At 40.1% G+C, this 20,804-nt stretch overlaps 1 protein-coding gene across 15 annotated transcripts in view; it reads right to left on the bottom strand.

The window, feature by feature from the left end:
- MANBA (mannosidase beta) overlaps positions 1 to 20,804 on the bottom strand; it is a 61,447-nt gene that overhangs the window by 24,627 nt on the left and 16,016 nt on the right. For 10 of the 15 annotated variants that reach the window (XM_071431837.1, XM_071431840.1, XM_071431834.1 and 7 more), the window contains 8 exons: positions 18,541 to 18,635; positions 17,949 to 18,054; positions 15,878 to 16,048; positions 13,120 to 13,243; positions 10,533 to 10,708; positions 7,815 to 7,925; positions 2,596 to 2,747; positions 1,368 to 1,485 (listed from right to left, as the gene is read on the bottom strand). In XM_071431837.1, coding sequence (XP_071287938.1) covers positions 1,368 to 1,485; positions 2,596 to 2,747; positions 7,815 to 7,925; positions 10,533 to 10,708; positions 13,120 to 13,243; positions 15,878 to 16,048; positions 17,949 to 18,054; positions 18,541 to 18,608 — 1,026 coding nt within the window. In that variant the 5' untranslated portion in view covers positions 18,609 to 18,635. Of the gene's footprint in view, positions 1 to 1,367; positions 1,486 to 2,595; positions 2,748 to 7,814; positions 7,926 to 10,532; positions 10,709 to 13,119; positions 13,244 to 15,877; positions 16,049 to 17,948; positions 18,055 to 18,540; positions 18,636 to 18,731; positions 18,790 to 20,804 lie in introns of all 15 variants that reach the window. The other 5 variants (XM_071431836.1, XM_071431839.1, XM_071431838.1 and 2 more) reach the window with 3 other exon arrangements.

Here is a 20,804-nt window from a genome sequence, read left to right as displayed (position 1 = left end):
AAAATGTTAAGGAAAAGAGCTCTAGGAAGGAGCACCTTAACCCAAAGGGGACTGTAGGAGACTCCACTTTTCTAACACCATGCTACATATTGAGAGACAGAGACCAGCTCCTCATAGAATTTCATTTTCATTGCAGTGAGAATATGCTTTTCCAAGGCTCTTTTCAGCATACATTCCCTAAGGAAACTGAAGATAAAGAATACGACAGTGGGGGATAATGGAGCCATTAATAATTGTTACAATCCTAACACTGTACAGAAAAAGCAAAGCTATTGCTGCAGAATCACTCATAATCCTTTAGTGACTGTTGGTGTCAAAACTCTCTATTGAAAGAAACTTTCTCACTATTTCTCTCAGTGAGCTATCACTGGTTTTCCTTAAGCACAGTTTGACTCCAATGCACTTTTAAGCCTTTACAAGACCATCAGAAGAAACAAAACCAAAAGCCTCCCCCACTGCCCCTCCCAAAAAAGAATCTGATTTTCTACACTTACTTGCTATTTTGGCTGTTAAATAGGATCTAAATCTTGCACAGAGCACTGTACTGACACAGATCTATGTGGCCTACTTAAGGAGCCTAGTGTCAAAAATTGAAGAACTGTAAGTGCTCAGAAGCCTTGAAAATCAGGACACTCATTCAGATCACTAAAATAGATGTAACTTTTTTTTTTTTTGCAAGCACACCCATCTGAAAGCAGCAAGGTATGAATTCTGTTTCCCTACTTCTTATGGTGTAGACTAAGACCAAACACACTTGTCAGGATTTTTAATACCAGATGCAACTTGGCCTTCATTCATCTAGTCACTACTTCATCAAAACTTATTAATACATGCCTCCAAGCTTATATAATCAAAGGTACTCATCTAGGATTAGTGATTGCAGCAGGTGTTCACCTTACAGCAACACTTATATTCAATTATAACTTGTTCAAAATGGCCCCTTGGATAATGCCTTCCATGTTTGTCTTTGGACAAAATGAGAAGTTTGAACCAAAACTACCCAACCCTTTTCAGCTATTGCTAAAAAGAAGAAAATACTTTTAAAATAAATAAAATCCATTTCCAAAGCTGAGAAGAGCATAGCCACCTTCTACCTAATGGTGACCTTCTACAATAAAGTCTCCAAAATATCACTTCCAGATTCAGACAGCCTCTGCAATCAGAAACCATTAAAATTACAAAGAAATTAAAGAACCCCAACCAGTCAACCAAAAAATCAGGTTAATCTGACCTCTTGTGTTGATACTCTACAGTATCCTTTGGAAAGATGGTTAGAACTTATGTATTAATTCTCTTTTTTTAAATTTGAAGTGGATTTTCATTTCTTGTCAGTTTTTAAATAATTATTCTGTGTTTATTGTTTTTACCATTATTCCCATTTCATCACAAATATCGTAAAATTCATCTTGTTCATATACTCCTCCTCCCCAAACCCGAAGGGCATTCATGTTAGCATCTGCTGCAGACTTCAAGAGTAGCCTTAGTCTGTCAAATACAAAAAGGAGATATACAAGTTTTGTGAAGCTATATTAGTTAAGAATTTCTCAGGTTATACAAAAAAATGAAGAAATGAATGCCCCTACCAAAAAAACCACCCAAATCTAAATCATTAGTAGGCAATCTATGACTTATAACTCTAACAGGAAGTATCAAAATACTCTGGTTTCTAAACCTTCATGTCTGGACAGAGCTCTCAAAAAGCAATTTTTTGCACAGAAAAAACTGCTTGATCCTGTTAACACTTAAAAAATAGATGGAGTGACACATGTGTAAGTGCTTTTACAGAAGTTTTGGCAGGACCAAATTTAGAAATACTATGTTTTATTAATCCTGTTGGTGTTTTCTCCTCTGATATTACTTGCTTTGTATGTCAATTACTTGAATTCAAATTCTCTTTAAATGCAATCAGGAATGTATAATCTCTTCCTGAGTTCCATAATGCATAGAGAGAATAGGGGAGCAAGAGGGTGAGGAGAAATACTGAGACTGGGAATCTCATTTTATGGGTTTTAGGCTTCATTTTTCCTTAAATCATACTGGTAGCCTCTAAATTGCATGTGAATGCACACTGCAGCATGCTCTGCTGTCCTGGTTCCCCAATACCCCAGAGCAAAGCTTAGTCCAAGTACAGGACAGCCCCTATCCCACCTGAATCTCTGTGGTGCTGAGCACTGAAATCCAAGTAGCTTAGATGAGATCAGGAAAAGGGGGGAGACTGCCATGGACCTACATAACCCTGCACGATATGAGTTAGAACACGGATGAAGTGCACATCCTCTGACTACCAATGGATGTGTCCAGACAGGGTCAAACAGCCTGAGGATCATCCCTAAAAATACCCAAAAGGCCAGTAACTATGAACTGCAAGCAACCACCTTCCCACCAGCAACTGCACCTACATGCCTTGAACATCACTCAAATCTGTTCATGTTAATTAAGCCCTAATTCTGTAGCCTCCCCCTCCCACCCACAACAATTAGTGTTCTACCTTGAAAGTTTTACCCACTAAAGCCAACCTTTGATAAAGGGTGTAGAGAGAATCAGGAGGAGGAAAACATTATCCTTTATCCTTAGAGAACATCAAATGTGGCTTACGTGTCAGAGGTCACTCTGTCCTGGAAAGAATCTGCTGGAATCCAGTTTGAGCCCTTAATAAAAATGGGTCGGCCATTGATTCTGAAGTAGAAACTCAGACCTGGTGAGCCAGGAATAGGCTCCTGAATAAGTTCTACTGTCCGAAAATAAACCTGTGAAGACATGAAACTTAGATTTAAAGCTGACAAAAAAGGAATTAAAACAACATAAATAAAGAAAATCATTACAAAAGGGATGTACAACTGAACAGTAACAGCTCAGAATTTGTCAAGGAGTCAAAAGACAAAGGACTCATCTCTAAATTCCTGCTTGCTGAAAACACCCTGTAACAGTACTAGAAAGCATTCTTCCAATAAGTCTGTTCACTTTTTGAAGTTGCTATCATATTAAGAGAGAGAAAGAGAAAGCATGAGCAAACAACTGTACATGTGCACACATGTATGTAAGGAGAGACAGTTCGTGAAGTTTGGTTTTTGCAGAGTTCAGTCAAAAGTCCAGCTGAAGGCCAGAAAGAGGAATGCAGGGGTTCCACCAGATCAGAAGCACCATGAAATCTGCAATTTTTTTACCAGGAGACTGTAGCAGCTCAGTTTTAAGTCTTGTCCCTGAATGGCTAGAATGAGATTCACATTGTACGAGCAAGATCTTCTTTTACTACTCTGAAATGACACTTTTTAAATTGATGTAACACTTACAGAGAAAAAAACACCCATGCAAACACAAATGCCACTTTGCAAGTGAAAGGCCCGCTGGCCATCACAGCTGTGTTGGAACAGCATGATCAGCAATAATGACTCAGAGTGACCAGTTCAGCTAAATAAACACTTTACTCTGAGTAAAGTATTAAAGATAAAGCACATCTCAAGCAGAAGCAGAGGCCAAACTTTTACAGCTGCTCTTTTAGCCTAATACACAGCATTTTGATGCTGAAACAAGAAAACCTTCCTTTCTCCTGCTGCAGGTGGAATTAAAGCTCCCAGGAAATAGTTCCAGATGATTTCTAGGACTTCACTACAAGCAACAATGCTGCTCTGAGGGGTATCCTGACTGCACTGACACAAACAGCCATGAGGGAGCAGTTAATGCACTGCAACAGCACTGACCCCTTATTTGTACAGTGCTTTCCCCACCTGCCATATCAGCTCCTGCACACCTCCAAACTCTTCCAGAAAACAGCTCTTTCAGGGACACTTTAAACATCTTCTCCTGGACCCCTGTTCCAGTTTAACTTCCTTAAGTCAGGAAGAAAACACATTTTCTTTATTGCACCTGTTGCTCATTATCATAGGGAGAAAACTGGAAAATTAAATAAAGGGAAGGAAAGCTCACAGTAAATTTTAGCCAAAACAGGTTTGAGTCAGAAGGGCAGGAAACAAATTTTTTCTAAACTACTCCTTAGATAGCAACCTCTCCTCTCTCAGATGACTATTTGCTTTACCTTTTCAAAAGGTCAGTTTGTAGAGTACAGCCTGTTCTCCCTCTGCCACAAGCTTCAGCTGAGGCAAGTATATGTCACTAAACCAGGCTAAAATTAACCTAGTTAAGTGCAAATGATACACCTGTCTTTAATACAAAATGCAACTCTTTATTTCACACACCAGACATGGTTGTTATTGAAAAGGGAAATCCCACTATGGGACTGCATTTTCTGAACATTCAGCTTATCAAAAGTCACACATATAGACAGAAAACTATTTCTAGCAGTAGGGAGGAAAAAGGAAATCACCACTTTTTGATTCCTCTTTGATGCCTCTAAGTTAACTGGACAATTATTAACCAAACACCTGGACAGAGACAATGCATGTGACAAACCAGATGCATTAGCAGAGGTCACAGATCACTGAGCTCAACCTAAACAGCTCTGCATCATGGCAGCAACCATTCCTAGATTTTTGCAGACCTAGTTTAACAGGAAAAGTTGAATTTAAATAATAACCAAAGTTTCATGCAATTTTCACAGTTACTCTAACTCTTGAAGGCTACCGGAGAGAAACTACAGTATGTGAAAAAGTTCTGACCTTTCTACACTGAATTCAATTACCTGGAGAAAAACTCCTCAGTCTCCATTGTGGCTCTATTTTTATGGCACAAAGTGGAATGGGACTTGCAGTTGGAGCTGCCAAAGTACTTGAGATGTCATCTTAAGAGATGTCATCAGGCAGGTTGGGACTGTCTCAGAGTGCATTTGTAATGGAGCATTTCTATTACTAACAGTAGTAATGAGACATTGCTTTATTCCTGCTCAAGTGGAACTCATGCAACTGGCCAAACCCAAGGCAACCTGAGAGGCTGAAAAACTCAGCCAGGACCACCCAGACAGCAGGAGCAAGAGAAAAAGCTCCTTAGCCTCAGCTCACATTCCCAGGCCTCCAAGATTCAGCACAACTCCATTGCTCCCCTGGGGCCAGCTGGTAACAGCACATCTTCCTGTTCCTAATACAGCTTCCTTCTGCCTGGGGGGGTGAAAGAAGGGCAATGGGAGACAACCAGCATCTGGCAAGCTTGACTACATGCCCTCCTGGCTACCAAGACCTTGGCCACCTTTAAATGTCTGATAGAGCTTGCTGCCTGGGGGCTGAGCATTTCTCTCAGCCTTGGGGCACGCACAAGGGGCCCTCTAGCCACCACAGACCAATCAGCTGGTTCTGAGCATAATTATGAAACAGATACCTACCTTTTTAAAGCACATACAAAGGCTTTGTACACAGTTAAGTGACCTGTGGATCACATTTGGCATTCCCATATTTAGCAGTAGGAAAAGTAATAAGGATGAAGATGCCTAGAGCTGAACTAAGATCACAGAACAACCCAGCGACCTAACAAATTAGAACACAGCATGAAAGTGGTGTGAAAACTACAAAGCCAGAAAGAAAGACTTCTGGAAGTCATGCTAAAATGCCTGAGGGGAAAAGAGTGTGTAAAGGGATGGAAGGAAAGACTGTTGGAGGCCAAGATTTTAAAAGTACAAAAATAGCCTTAAAAACCAAAAAACTCTGAGTACAATGCTGGACAAATGAGCACACAGAAAGATGGGGAAATAGAACTGAAAAGCAAACAAATGCTTCATGGGGCAATGAAAGAGGTAATAAATGTGGGGATGGCAAGAAATAAGCAACTTATCAATAGCAAACAGGACCCTCCATCAAGAAAACCAATGTCACTGTAAGATATGACTTTGTTTCACGTTATCCTGAGAAACAAACTCTAGAATAAAATATTCAAATGGAAAACCAAGCCAAAACCAAACCACATCCTATCCTAGATGTTGGCTTTTATTCTGCTTTGGTTTTCTGCTGCTCTGAACAGAAATGAGTAAGTACTTCTCTGAGCCAAAGAGATTCCCAGCACTGCTGGCTAGAGCTCTATAGAGTTCCTGCAAGTACATACTGGAAGGCCACCCAGAAATACTCCCAAAGGATTGGTTAAAGTTTTGAAGGCTAGCATGTCAGAATCTAGAAAGTAGTTCAAGTTTGGAGTAGACAAATCTGACATAAGATCAAGCTGTGCTTTCTCACATGTACAGTTCTCATGCTTCTGTTTTCTCCTGTCCAAAGTTAAGTAGATACTCATAGGGACACAAACCACTTGTGAAATGCCTCACCTCTGCTTTTTTTCTGGGAGGGGGAAAAAAAATCATGCAAGTAGGAAATTTATTCTTCCTGAACACAGTCAGTACAACATGGACAACAGAACTGACAACAAAACAACTTTCAGGAACATTAATCCCTGACTGTATCTCCTGAACTACTCAAAGTTCTTATTAAGCTATATGAATGTTGCTGTTAAGTCCTGCTGACATGAGAGAAAATTATGCTACAACATGAAAAAACTGCATACAGAGCCTTTTTCCACTCATACAGCTCTGACTGGGGGTGATGGTGTGTGTGTGCATGTGTGTCTGTCAGAATTCAAGACAGAGATTCACAAAACATGGGAAGGATGACCAGACTTCATGCTGTAAGCTGTAAAGGCTTCATATGCTGGTTAATTCACACTGCCCACTATGTGGTGCATTTGGGTTTTTTCCCCCCCTCTTTCCCCTTAAGGAAAAAAAAAAAATAAGAGGCTTCTGTTGTAGACCATGAAGTCCCCATGATCACATGCCACAGAGCTCTATGAAATATTCTGAAACAAGCACCCAAATGGAAATTATTAGCTTTCCTATCATTGTGTAGTTTTCACACAGTAACAGAATTTTCCTTTTTAGAGGCTTTATAGTTGTATTACCTACCACCAGTTTTTCCAACCAACACATGCTGTGTTTACTTAGTGTGGGTTTTTTAATTGTTTCAAAATTAGAACACTAATCATAGCAAATTATTATTATTATTATGACTACATAATCAAACTAGGGGCTAGTCCTATAAAGATACAACACCAGAAGCTACTAGTTTTCCTAAGTTTTTTTCACACTAACAAATGTTACAGCAAATAGCAGTTCAGATGCCTGGTGACCAGATTCGTTTTTAGTAAAGCAGTACACACCAGAAACATCTAATAAACGCATACATTTATGTGGTTGTTTCCACATGTTCATGACATAAGGAGGCCAGTCTAATCTCTAAGATTTTTATTTCTAATGGACAGTTGGAAATTACCTCCTCTAGGCTCCTTAGTAAAACCAAACAGATAATTAAACAGCCAGTGTGTTAGGGGAACCCTTATGCAAAAACACCCAAATATTACTTTTATGGTCGTATTTAAGACCTTATCTTTTCTTCAGCCTGAAGCACATCTACCACATTCTAATAAATAAACGTATGTTAGGTTTTTAGGAATGTGTCTATCCCATAAATTTTTACAAACTGAAATTAGCAAAAAAAATCTCAGTAATAAACCTTTGCATAATCTTACAGAAATCTAAAAGGGTTTTTCAGTGCATGATACAAAACCAAGAGCATGGTATATGAAGTTTAGAAGCGCTGTTTTCTTTTCATAAGCTAGAAAACTTAAGAAGTAAACATGTTTTCTCTTCTGAGGTTTCTGGTTAACTGTAAACCATCTTGCAGCCACAAGTAAATGCATCCACACAAGGTGAGACTACCAGAAAAGAGGTAGCCACACACTGTGACATTAAAAAAAACTCACTTCTCATTAGCATTTTTACATGCATATTACAACTTAGCAAAACTTTTAAGAGCTCTAGACACTTGTTATGCAGAGCAGATGTCCTAACATCAACAGTGCAATGCCAGATATAATTAAACTTTAGGGCTCACCTTTGAAAACTTCTCAATCTGGCATCCTGCCTCCATCATGAAAGTTGTTGTCATGTTGTATCCAGTTTGCTTTCCATGTCCATTTGGCCACCAAGCCTCCAATGCAGCACTCTTGAACACACAAGGGAGAAAAAAGCCTGAGCAATATGTATAACAAGAGGTATCAAATCCACCTGGGCTCAGATATCTTTGAGTGAATTACAACAAGCCTAACGAGGTTTTGTGCTTCAGCTGAGACACGCTAACATTCTCTCCAGCTGCAGCTCTAAGGTAAAAATCACTTAAAGAGAGAAGTGTGATTGTGTGATTTCTTCTGCTCAAGTCCAGGTCATCACTTCATTTTGTGTTCACAACAGGCTATGAGCACACCTGGACACGCAGGCACACATCTAGCACTCCTCAGCTGAGGTACACTGACACACTATTCCTCCAAACCCCAAATATCTGTGTCAGGAGCAGCCATTGTTCACTGAGCTCTGTATCATACACCTCCTCTCATTGGTCCTTTTACCTATCCCATGCAATATTCAATATACAGCAGTAACACTTTCCAACTGTGATTCTGGTATTATATGACCATAATGACTGCTTCACTTATGTCAAGCTTTTAAGTCAAATTCTTTTATTCATTCGGTAATTTTTTGCTTTGTCTCTATATGTTCCCTAATGTTTCCAATCTCCAAGAGATTGTATTTCAAGATGACAGAATATTTATCTTCACTCTAGCAGCCTTCTTCTGCTGCTCATTCCTGTTGCCAGCATTTGCCAGTTGCATGCATAACACAAAAATTGTGGAAAGAAATCAATAATGCATGCAACCAAACAATGGAGGGATCAGCACTGAATTTAGTAATGCAAGGAGTATCTCAATCTTTTCAAACAAATTGAGGCCAGAAAGCAGCCCAGCAATATGTTTTGCTGTGGCTATACTTGGACACAACCACGAATATATCATGAATATATCTTTCAGCTTCTCTGATAGAGAATTCTCACAACTGCTGGTGAGGAAGTTCTGATCTCTGTGCTGCATGGATACAAACGGAAGCACAGAGTCAGCGAGAGCCTCGACAACAAGGGGGTGTTCACAGCTGCCTGGAACGACTGGATGTCTCATTGGCCACTAATGATGTCACCCCTGTGCTCACCACTAGCTGATAAGCAAAATGCTGTCACGTTGGCAGCACAGCACTCTGCACGGCGACCGCAGGAAGGCTGATACACATCTCTGCAATATGCACCACTCGAACACCTACTGACTCCACAACGTAATCTGCAATAAGCTCTTAAGTAAAAATACATTTCTGGTGAGGTCTCAGTATCTATCTAACATGCACCACACAAGTCTGTGTACAGAGTAAGTGCTCTGTTAGCCTCATCAATACATGAGAACACATTTCGGGGCTTCTCATAAAATCAGCTGATGTGAAATCATGCAGCAAAGCCTTTTGTGCACAAAGAATAATGAAACACTGCTGCCTCTGCTCTGAAGGAAGTGCTTCCTTCCAGACTTGCAGTTGCACTACACTAACAGATTTCTTCTGAGGCTGGGACAACTACATAGGCAAAAATAATTTTTTAAGTTTCACTTTGTAGTGCCTGTTTAATGTAATCCATTAAAAAGGCTAAGCAGAGACTCATGGTTGCCTTAAATGAAACTGGGTATTGGTAATTGCTCATGTAACTTGCATATCAGATGACAACAGTAAAAAAAACTGCATGTTTCTATGTTTCTGTGTCAAAATAAAACAAAACACAAGCACACAAGTCACAGAGTGTGCACACTGGAACATAAACACCCTGCTTGCTTTCTCTCCATGCAAACAGCTGACAAGTGAACTCAAGAATACACAGACAATGCAGTCAAACTGGCAAAACAGATGCAGCATTACACAGCAGTGCAGAAAAACAGCAGAGCCAGTAAAATATAGAAGAGCTTGAGGGCAGACCCTTTAGTGCTATTAACTGCCAGTATTGTCAAAAGCCCCAAATTCCTGCTTATAGCACATCACCCACCCACAAATGTGTGTCCTGCAGCAGTGAAGCTCCCGTGGAGAACTTCATCAGGTGCGGCTCCTGCTGCACCTGCCAAGGCTCCCACTCTGCCCACTGGCTGGAGCCTGATTTTTTAATTGAGTCTGCTCCTCATTAGGGCACCTTCTACCAGTCAAAAATTCCTCCTGAGATTTGCCTATCGAAAGGACTATAAGCGAATGTAAGGAGTATTACTCCACAACATTTTCTTTTGTTTTTATTTACCTGAAAGTAAATGAATATCTACTGAGAGGCTTGAGGAATGCTTCCTCTCTCACCTGGGAGAATCCTATGTATTGTAGTATATTCTGGTCCCAACCAGTCCAGTAAACAATAGCATGTGAGATACCTGCTGCCAGTGAAGTGAAGTGGCACAGGGTACCCAAAGGTTATTTACCTAAATAACTCAAAAAAGGTCATTTAACAGTGGCCAATGATTATGTGACCTTTTTCTAAGGCTTCATCACCTTTTGGCAGTGAGCTACATAGCTTCACAGACATCAGATTTTAGAAAGGAAAAGAACTGTTCTCCTACCCTGTAGGGGATACAGAACTGTTGTTAAAAGTCAGGAAGACACTAAGGAATGGGAAGGAGGCCTAAAACTGGCATGGAGGCAGAAAGTCACACTGGAAACCAGGGGAAACATTTTGCAGCTGAACTAGCTCTCCACACACACACCTCTTTACCTTGTTGATGTTTACAAGCAGCACAATGCTGCCTTCTCCAGGTTGAAGCTTCACACTGAACGTTTGCTGCGTTTGTAACTTGGGAATGTTCACAGTCACAAGACCTGCAATTGGCTTGGAGCTGACTACATCAAAAATAGACTCGACTTCAAGACACCACTGCTGAGCACTCTTTTCTAAGTGAAGAGGGAGAAAAAAATGGGAATTTAAGAATTATGTTTATATACCAATTAGTTAACGTGATCTTTCATTAAAGAAAAAATTCAAAAACTAAGATTAAATTTAACAATTTTCAGGCTGTGTCTGAACCAACCTACATGGTTAATCTGCTTATTTAGTGTGTTTGGCATATGAGTCCAATGGAACAGAACAATGCAATATGATTTATGTTTTTTAACTCTTTTTTTATTTCAAAAGCCATCCAGGCTTTTTTTCAGAGCTCTGTACAAAAGTCAGGGACCTTGACACCAGTCACTTCATTAGGAAGGAATTTTTTCCCACCAACTCCCATAGACATTGTATTTGCTTTTAGTCAGCACTCATATGAACATGGTACTCTTTGGGAAAGATTGTAATCACAAGCCACTACAATCACTTTTGTCAATGAAACAAAAACAGTATTAACAGAAAACGAGCTGAATTCATCCCAGACTCACTGGACAAAATGAATGGAGCTACACTGGGGATGAATTGGGCCCACCGTGTCTAGACTTGACAGGCTATATCTTTATGTCCCTTCTCCCACCCATGTGTCGTGAAAGAAACAAGTTAATGACTTTCCTGAGAGCTCTCTGAAGTTACCACAGAGCATCCTCTCTTTTACAGACCTTACTGAATAAGGAGAGCCAGGGTCAAGGGTACTCAAGATCTATGTGTAAATTTCCCACTAACTTCAGCAGTTGAATTGCCTAGCTACTAACACAGCCTGGCTAATCCTATACTTCAAATATTGCAGATTAACATATAAGCAAAAGCAAACAAAACAGAAAAGAAGGAGAACTAGAACTAAGACACATTTTGTATGCCCAAATTACTAATAACTTGCTTTCTCTTTTCATTTATATAGTCTAGCTCTCCTTGATTCACAAGAGAAAGAGAGCTCACTCCAAAAAACAAAGAATTGCATTCAGCCCTGGTGTGATTTTCACTGTTTTTCACAGAATGAAGAGCAATGATTGAGTTCCCAAGTTTATATTACACCCAGCATTACCCAGTGAAGACCAATTCTCTGAAATGTGGAAAAGGTTTAAAAGTACCCACCCTACAAAGGTCAGATATTACAGTGCATTCTTCCTCCCTTACAAAAGCATATAGAAATTCCAACCCACTCCTAACTGCCTGAACTGTGGGGTCTAGACAGAGAAACCAAGAACAATGAATCTTTCACAGACTCAGTGGTCAAAAGGCTATGACACTAAATCTGATGAACAATAAAAGTACATATGCAGCTTAAATTCAGGTTGTTCATTTATTCTTTCTTTTTCAAACGTTATTATGTTTGAATACTAATAAGCTCTTGCTCTGGTCCCAAGCCACTCTCTGCTGAAGGAAAGAGGCTTGCTCTCTCCACTTACCCAGAGAGCAAGACTTTACCTACCAGAAGGTGGAGTTGTGGGAATGTGGGAGGGACCAGAAAAGATTTTTACTGTAACTAAATTTCAGAAAGCACACAGTCTGTGCTGGGGCTTTCCATGGAAATTCCAGTCACGTCAATTCTATTTAGGATCTGCAGCTATTTCAGGACGCTTTAAAATCAGCCATGGAGTGATGTCTTCCTCTTTCATTCATACACAACAAATTTAGTCCCAAGAGCCAAAATTCACCCCACTGCAGAGGACCCACGTGCTAGCCTATACTCCACTGGGTCAACAGGCAGTGAAAATAAGCATGTGGGTGGTCTACAACCGGGAATATCACCATTTGCAGAAAGTTTCAAGGGAAAATTGACTACTTTTGCACAGCTGCAATGATCTTCAGGACAAAGGAGAGGAAAATCAGAGACCACTGCAAGAGAGGAAACCGGTTTGGTATGTTAGGTACAAGAATGCAGGAGGTTATCCTCTCCAATTGCAGCTTTAACAATTATCCTTGCATAGCACAACTTGCTTTTTTCTCTCAGAGTTCATGTTGTGCCCTGAAAACTAGGCACTCTTCGAACTCTGCTCACTTTGCATTTGTCCTTCCAACACAAAACCAAATTCCCATAGCAGCTTTGCCTTTGTTTGAAATGAAAGTGAGATGAAAGTGAGACATATTTACAGGGAGTCTTGGTGAAAACACATGCCATTAGAAAGGAAATTTTTCAAAATCAAAGAACAGGTGCTAATCTCAATTATACTACATTTATTTCTGCAGTTATTCAGGGATTTTAAGCAAAAAAAAGTTCTGAATTCTAACACTTTTAACAGTTATTGTTTGTATTGAAGTACTGTTTCAATACCCAATAAAGGTGTGCTCTGGAAAGAACTACATACAAAGTCATAAAAAACCCATAGAACATTTCCTACCTGACAGTTAATTTGGCTTACCAATAAAATGTTTGTATTCTAAAGGTGAAACCAATAACAAGACGAAATAAGAGACTTACCAAAGAGAGGAGTTATAGAAAAATAAATCAGATGATAATGGTTATAGGCCTCAATCCTAACATCTTTCCAGATTCCTTGAGTGGGAAAAGAAGGGCCCCAATCCCAACTAAATGAGCATTGCTCCTGGAAAACAGAATGATTATGTTACAAATACCTGTTTTTCACATAGACATTGATGCCTTGCCAGAAATAAAAGACATTTGCTATCTGGGAATAAAATACTGACATGCACTGAAAGAATTTTTCCGGTTTCCATAAATCCAGAAGACCCTACGGTATTTTTTTCTTACTTCACAACCAGAACTTTGCTGCTACTACCTGTATTATACAAAAAATTAAATTTTGTATTAAATGTCCAAGTATGGAGAAAGTTTGTACTACCAAAAGAGTAAAACAACACTTAGCGCATCGCTAAAAAAACACCAACAAAACCCCAAACAGTAAAGATAAAAAAAAAACAATCCAGGAGATTATTCTCAATTCAGCTGTGAATTATCTTAGTTTGTAATGTCAGTATTTAATTGTACACCTAAAAGACTAACTAAGCAGAAAACTGACAATTAGAAATGTTACAGTATTCTACAAGAAAAGTATCAAATTAAAAACCATACATGAAATAGTTTATCTCCTATTTTTAGTTTTAACATCACAGAGTAATACAAGGAAAGAAATGGATATGTCTGGAGTATTTGTGTAGTTCAGTCATGTTCACTGTTTCTCCCCTTTTTATAGTTCTCTTATACAAAAACAAAGGGAACAAAAACATGGTTGAGAAGTAGCTTAGTTCTGGTACTAACATCACAATAACTGTCAGAATTATAAAATGCTGGTCAGGCAGAGAAGTACGTACACTAATTTCCATTTAGCTGTTTTCAAACCTGGTCAGACCTCTACTTAACAAATCCCTTGACAACATCTATTCAGCTGCCCTCCAAGTTTCACACAGCCCCAGCCCCCAAAGCAAATACAATAGATCTCCTAAAGTCTTGTACAGTGACACACAGTTCTAAATTTAGAGACTAATAACTTACAGCCAAGGCATACTAATTTGGGCAAACAACATTGCACAAGCCTGGCCTATCCCTTGTGTTGCCAGTCAGCCTCCCTGTCTATCAAACTGCAAAAGAGCCTTCCAGGAAGCAAACACTGCACCTACTTCAAACAGAAAACCAGGGATAACATATTCTTAGAAAACATGTCCAATTGGAAATAATTTTCGCATTATAAAAAATAAACAAATGAATCACTGACAGGTTTCACTAAAAACACTGCAGAGACTGCTATCAAAAACAGTACATCACAAGAACAATATGCCTGTATCACTGGGGTACATTAGCAGTGACAGGTTTGTGTTCTGCCACAAATTCCTACTCAGATTTAGATAAGGTTACTGCACTTAATACTGCACCTGAAATGTGTAAATAGCTCTCCATTACTTTCAGATGGGAAGCAACCAGCTTATAGCAATGCCCTGGTATGTTTGTTTAGTTTCAGATGTGACATAGCTGCTGTGGTTGCCAATACTTGGAAATTGCTCCAGAAATTTCCAGAAACATTTTGCATTCCAAGTACAGTCAAAAATTCATTTGAGGAAAAAGCATTAGGGTACTTTCTAACAAATGTAAAGGTATAGTTCAGTGAGGCATAAAATCATTCCAGGTTTCTTTTGCTCTATAAATAAGACTACAGTTGTGTAAGTGCACTATTCCTTCCAAGCCTCTCCTTGCACTGATTTCGGAGAAACACAGTGGACTCAGAAGAACTATTAAATTTTCTAAAATGTAGAGAAAATTAAAGTAGCAGCAAGCAGAAATAAAGACAGCATCTTAATCCTAAAGGATCTTTCCAGGACAACATGGAGTCCATGTTTACATTAATAAATTTTAAAGGAAATTATATCCAAGTTTAAATACCAGATTTACAGAATCCTAGTCATTTTTGAGGAGACTCTAGAAGGACTTTATTAGAAAGTTTGAAAATAATTATCAAGAAAGGCATTTAAGAGGAAACAAATATGCAAAAACACCCAAAAAGAGAAATTAGAAAATATGATCATCTAGACATTGCCTCTGTCTGCTGCAAAGCTATCAGAAATACAAGAGATGCTACTCAAATGATAGTTTGCCCTGAGTTGTTTTAACACAAAGAAGCCATATTTTAAATCAAAGTTTCTAAGTCTCATTCATTTATAATACACTGTTGTTTCCATTGAATATGTACATATAAGTCACACTTGACAACACTAATAAGAAGAGAACAGGTTCCCTGTTAGATAACACTTCTTGGGACGTGCCAGAGCTGCCCAGGATAAACAGCACAGCACATGAGCGACAGCAAACACTCAAAAAGCTGCTTGGATGAGATTTTTACAGCCTTGGCTATAACATACTAGTATTTGCAACAGTGAACTCTATTGTCAGCATACATTGCTAAACCCACCCAGTGGATCAAAATGGAATGACTACACATTTCCCAATGCTATCCTGCCCTCTTAGCAGCAAGTCTCCTTGCTGACTCTTTGATGAAAACAGCCTTTTAAACATTCTTATCACTTAGATATGAAGCCTGGCCTTCTCACACCTCCTGTATTGTCAACATACAAAAGTACAGGTTTCTGGGGGGGATGGGAGAAGGAAGCTGCAATGAAAAGTATGCCCTGCTTACAAAACAACATTGCAGGTTTCAGAATACAACTGTAAGGACAGCTTGTGGTGCATTCCTCTTTCCCAGACTGAAGACAGACAATTCTGCCCCTACCTTTCTGATGAAATTAACATGGCACTCTCCTTTCTGTACAGGTGGAGGGCACGCCGGGGGGATGCTGTGTGCTTTGTGACATCTGCTCTGCTCCGCTGCGTACGAAACGGCTGACAAGAAACGGACCTCAACGCAATTGACCTCCTGGATCACACTGCTAATATCAAAGCTCTAGGACAAAACACAGAACAAAACCATTACAATGCTGACATTTATCTATGAGATTTATAATCACTATTACATGGGGATTTTAATGCCATATATATATTATTCAAAAGCCTTTGAAATACAGTCTCAGCGTGCTCTGGTTTTGAAAGAAAAGATGTTTCTGGGCAAACCGCTTTCTTCACATCAAGCTCTCATTGCAGGCTGCAGCACTTTGCTTGCACAGAGAAGTACTTGAAGGACAACGACAGCAAGAGAATCTTTACCCTCATTCCTCATCCAGAACCCATCTGCATCTTTGGAAAGACACCTTATTCCAACTCAGAGAGCTGCTCCATACAAGAGTGCTTCCAGCTCACACTGTGCTGCCAGCTCATCCACCACAAGGCACTGACCTGCCTAGTCCATGAATGCTGTAAAGCTAGTAGTTCATTCCCCAAATGAAATGAGTTGCATTCTAATCCCCCAAATGTAAGACACACATTCTACATCAGCACCAAATGAAGCATTTGGGGGCTTCCTCACCAGGTCACAAAATCCCCTTCAGTGTGGCTGGAGAACAGAAGAAATGTTCCATTTCAGAATTATCCTGTGCTATCACGACAATGTGGTTCCAATAGCTAATACCCATTTATTCCTCAGAGTGCACATTTGTGAAAAGCCAAGTCTTGGCCATTTTTCTTTAATTTGGGAGCAGCCCAGCTAGAATCACTTATTCCTGTAGCATACAGCAGGATATTAGAAAGCAAACAGCATTCCCCAAACCAGAGCCTTCAGAGAGTCCTTCCTGCAGATGTTGTTGCCATGTGGAACAGGTGAACAAGGCACAAGCCTGGGTCACCGTAACCCCGGACTCAATTTAATGCAGTATATGCTGGTTTTACAGTGAAGGCCATTTCATGAATTCTTACAATCTGATACAAAATGAAGTTGCAGAAATATGGACACAATAATACCACTTTTCTGACTTTCAGAGCCTGCTACTGACATGCCTTTAGATACTCTCCAAACAGTAAATAATTACAATTTCATAAAAACTCTATGAAATTTTTGATTTCACTGATGGTAAAAGTAAGTCAAAGAGAAACTAAGTGGTTTGTCCTAGGTTACACAGACCCAGGTGGCAGAATGTCTTATGTCTCAGTCCAGTGCTTCTGCAATAAAAACTGCCAGAATGGTAAATGCTGAGATATGGAGACACCAGATTTCATTTGTAATTCAGTTATTCCACTATCAATCTTCCTTTAACTCTTCAGATTTTTTGATTAAGATAAAAGCAAGAATTGCTCCTTGTGTTAATATCAGAATAATTTTGTATTTTAAAGCTATAAAATTAGTTTGAATGTTTTTGCCACTCTCAAGATCATTCCATAATGAATACTCTCATGCTGACATAAGCAAAGCTCAAAAATGCAAGACAATGTTACCCAAAGTACCATATTAAAAATAAACCACCCTCTTTAAAAACCAAAAGCATGAAACATATACACAGGCTTTACAGCACGTGCATTTTCATTGCAGTATTGACATGTAAACCATTCTAATACCAATTAGTAAGCAGATTTACAGCTAATAAAACAGATTTAATATTACGTTTTCTTGAAGCTGGGACAGATCCCAAGAAGCAAGATATATTATATTATTAGCTGATTGATCCTCTTGCATTGGTCCTCTCATTTAGGACAAGGCACATTCACCTCTAGATATGACCCAGTTGCTAGTGAAAAGGTAAGTACACTTCCCTTCCTAACATTTACCTGATTACACACGCAGTCCTCAAGTCAACACTTTCTGCATCCAAGCACCTACTTTTATGGGTAGGTGAATGCACTAGAAGTGCTCAGAACAAAAGGGCTTTGAAGAAAGCACAGAAGCAGAAATAAACAGAAACAAACACATTACTTACATATCTGTTGAACATGTTGTCTGTTCTCCCGAGAGTGACATTGTTGAGCAGGATCTGTGCTACTGTATCTACTCCCTCAAAAACCAAATTCACTTTCTGCCACTTTCTACAACAGAAAACATACATGCAAAAAACTGTCAGAGTACCTAGAGTTAAAAACACACAGGGCACAGACAATGTAAAAATGTGTATCACTATTATACCAGCAGTTGCTTCAGCTACTTTTGACTCAGGGTAGCTACACTGTACCTTTAAATAGTCAAACTAAGATGACAGCTGAAGTAGCTCAAGTCAGCATGTTCAAGAACACATCAGGTTCACATACCCACCAGATATTAGATGGGATAGCTTTCAATTAGATTAAGTACTATCTTTTTTCAGCTGACAATTCATAAGTAATTTTTAACAATCAATTAAAAAAAAAGAAAAAAGCAACAACTGAAGTGTTCTGAAGCAACAGCTTTACAGCTGCACATGATTGCATAATTTATCAGATACAAAAGTATTAAGCAGATTTTGAGTGGATGGATTAACTTGCAATTCTGCATGAAAGATGGCACAGAACTATTTTAGACATATCTTTACTGCATACCTGATGTCAAAAGGAGTTTTGAACGTCCTGCTGTAAGTCCAGTTATCTAGTGAGATCCATCTGTACATCACATCATTAAATCTATAATATGGATCCTAATAACAGGCCAACAAAAAGAAAATTGCATTATTTATTTAGTTATCGTGTTACTACATTAAAAGCATCACAATATCCATTAGATGAACACTTACTTCAGTCAGTCTGCAAATGCAAAATCCACCTTAATTAGTCCTTCCTTAGTCCTTCACCCTTAAAATTTAATGTGAAAGCAAAGCTTTAGTAATATTTGACTTTATTTATATAGCTCAAAAACCTGTCTGCTATAATCACTCAAACTAGAAGCAGCAGGATTTGTTTTTACAGAAGAAATTACTGGTCTGGAAATTAACCAATAAATCCAGAGAGCCTGTGACTTAATGAGAGGAAAAGAAATATGATCACCCTCATAATTATGGAGAAAGTAAGACTAATAGGATTTTAAAAGGCAGAGAAACAGCATTTTAGGCCTCTAGGGATAGCAGTGAACAAATCTCTAGTTTAAAGTTATTGCAAATAATCCAGTTGTTCCTTGTCAGCTAGACTTGCTGTGGTAAGGATAAATTAAACTGTTGTATGTGGAGGGATGGAGAAAGAGAAGAAGGAGAAGCAACACCATTCTGATTCTGGTAAAAAACTAAATTAGTACTTTTGAGAATAGTATTGCATTTACACCAAAGGTGTCCTTCTCCCTTTAACCACACTACCTAGTAAGAATAGAAGGCACAGTTGGTCTGAGCTACGCCCTCAGCCTTTCTGGCTTCATGCTCTATTTATTACCTTACAGTGGGTCACCATGTCCCTCACCCAGCTTAAAGGACCTGACACCCCACAGCCTCACACCTCACACAAAGGCAGCAAAAAGGTCCCATCCCTGCCAGAGAGAGCACACAGGCAGTGTCCCATCCCCTGTCAGAGAGCACACAGGCAGTGTCCATTCCCTGTCAGAGAGCACACAGGCAGTGTCCATGCCCTGTCAGAGAGCACACAGGCAGTGCCCCATCCCCTGTCAGAGAGCACACAGGCAGTGCCCCATCCCCTGTCAGCACACAGGCAGTGTCCCATCCCCTGTCAGAGAGCACACAGGCAGTGCCCCATCCCCTGTCAGAGAGCACACAGGCAGTGCCCCATCCCCTGTCAGCACACAGGCAGTGTCCCATCCCCTGTCAGAGAGCACACAGGCAGTGTCCCATCCCCTGTCAGAGAGCACACAGGCAGTGCCCCATCCCCTGTCAGCACACAGGCAGTGTCCCATCCCCTGTCAGAGAGCACACAGGCAGTGTCCCATCCCCTGTCAGAGAGCACACAGGCAGTGTCCATGCCCTGTCAGAGAGCACACAGGCAGTGTCCCATGCCCTGTCAGAGAGCACACAGGCAGTGTCCATCCCCTGTCAGAGAGCACACAGGCAGTGCCCCATCCCCTGTCAGAGAGCACACAGGCAGTGTCCCATCCCCTGTCAGAGAGCACACAGGCAGTGTCCATGCCCTGTCAGAGAGCACACAGGCAGTGTCCCATCCCCTGTCAGAGAGCACACAGGCAGTGTCCCATCCCCTGTCAGAGAGCACACAGGCAGTGTCCCATGCCCTGTCAGAGAGCACACAGGCAGTGTCCATGCCCTGTCAGAGAGCACACAGGCAGTGCCCCATGCCGTGTCACAGTGCCAGTACCCGGGTCCCAGCCTGCCAGACCCGTTGCAGCCCCTGCAGCAGCTGCAGGGCTGAGCTGCTGCCCCAAAGGCCAATCTCTTCTGGCCTGCATGACTCAACCCGGCTCAGAGAGAGGGGAGCTGTGTTCAACAGCACCAACACACTTAACTACCCACCCTGGATATTCTCAGTCACACTGAAGAAAATCTGCCCGGCTTTTTTTTTTTTTTTTTTTTTTTTTTTTTTTTTTTTTTTTTTTTTTTTTGGTCTTTCTTACTTGCTGGAACTTAATTTTTCTCCCCATTTCAGGAGTCAGTATGCATGGTTACAACATTTGGAATTTGAAGTCTTCTGAAAAAAATTGGTCTTGTACCTCATATTTGTTTTACAACTAACAGGATCAGGCTCCATAATAAACACATGAACCTATTTACATAGCAGAACAAAATCATAACATCAAAGTGACTCTCCTCAGCAGCACAGACCCTTCTGGAGTCCTACAGGAATACAAACATCATCCCTTGAGCTTATACAGAGAGAAAGGTGCCACCCTGCCTCTACATGCCATGCTCTATCAAATT

This window comes from Agelaius tricolor, unplaced genomic scaffold (genome assembly GCF_023055355.1).
Source record: "Agelaius tricolor isolate 1412-34295 unplaced genomic scaffold, bAgeTri1.0.p SCAF_8, whole genome shotgun sequence".
NCBI lineage: Eukaryota > Metazoa > Chordata > Aves > Passeriformes > Icteridae > Agelaius > Agelaius tricolor.
Note: the sequence above shows the minus strand (reverse complement) of the source record. Positions and strands in the feature narration are given on the sequence as shown.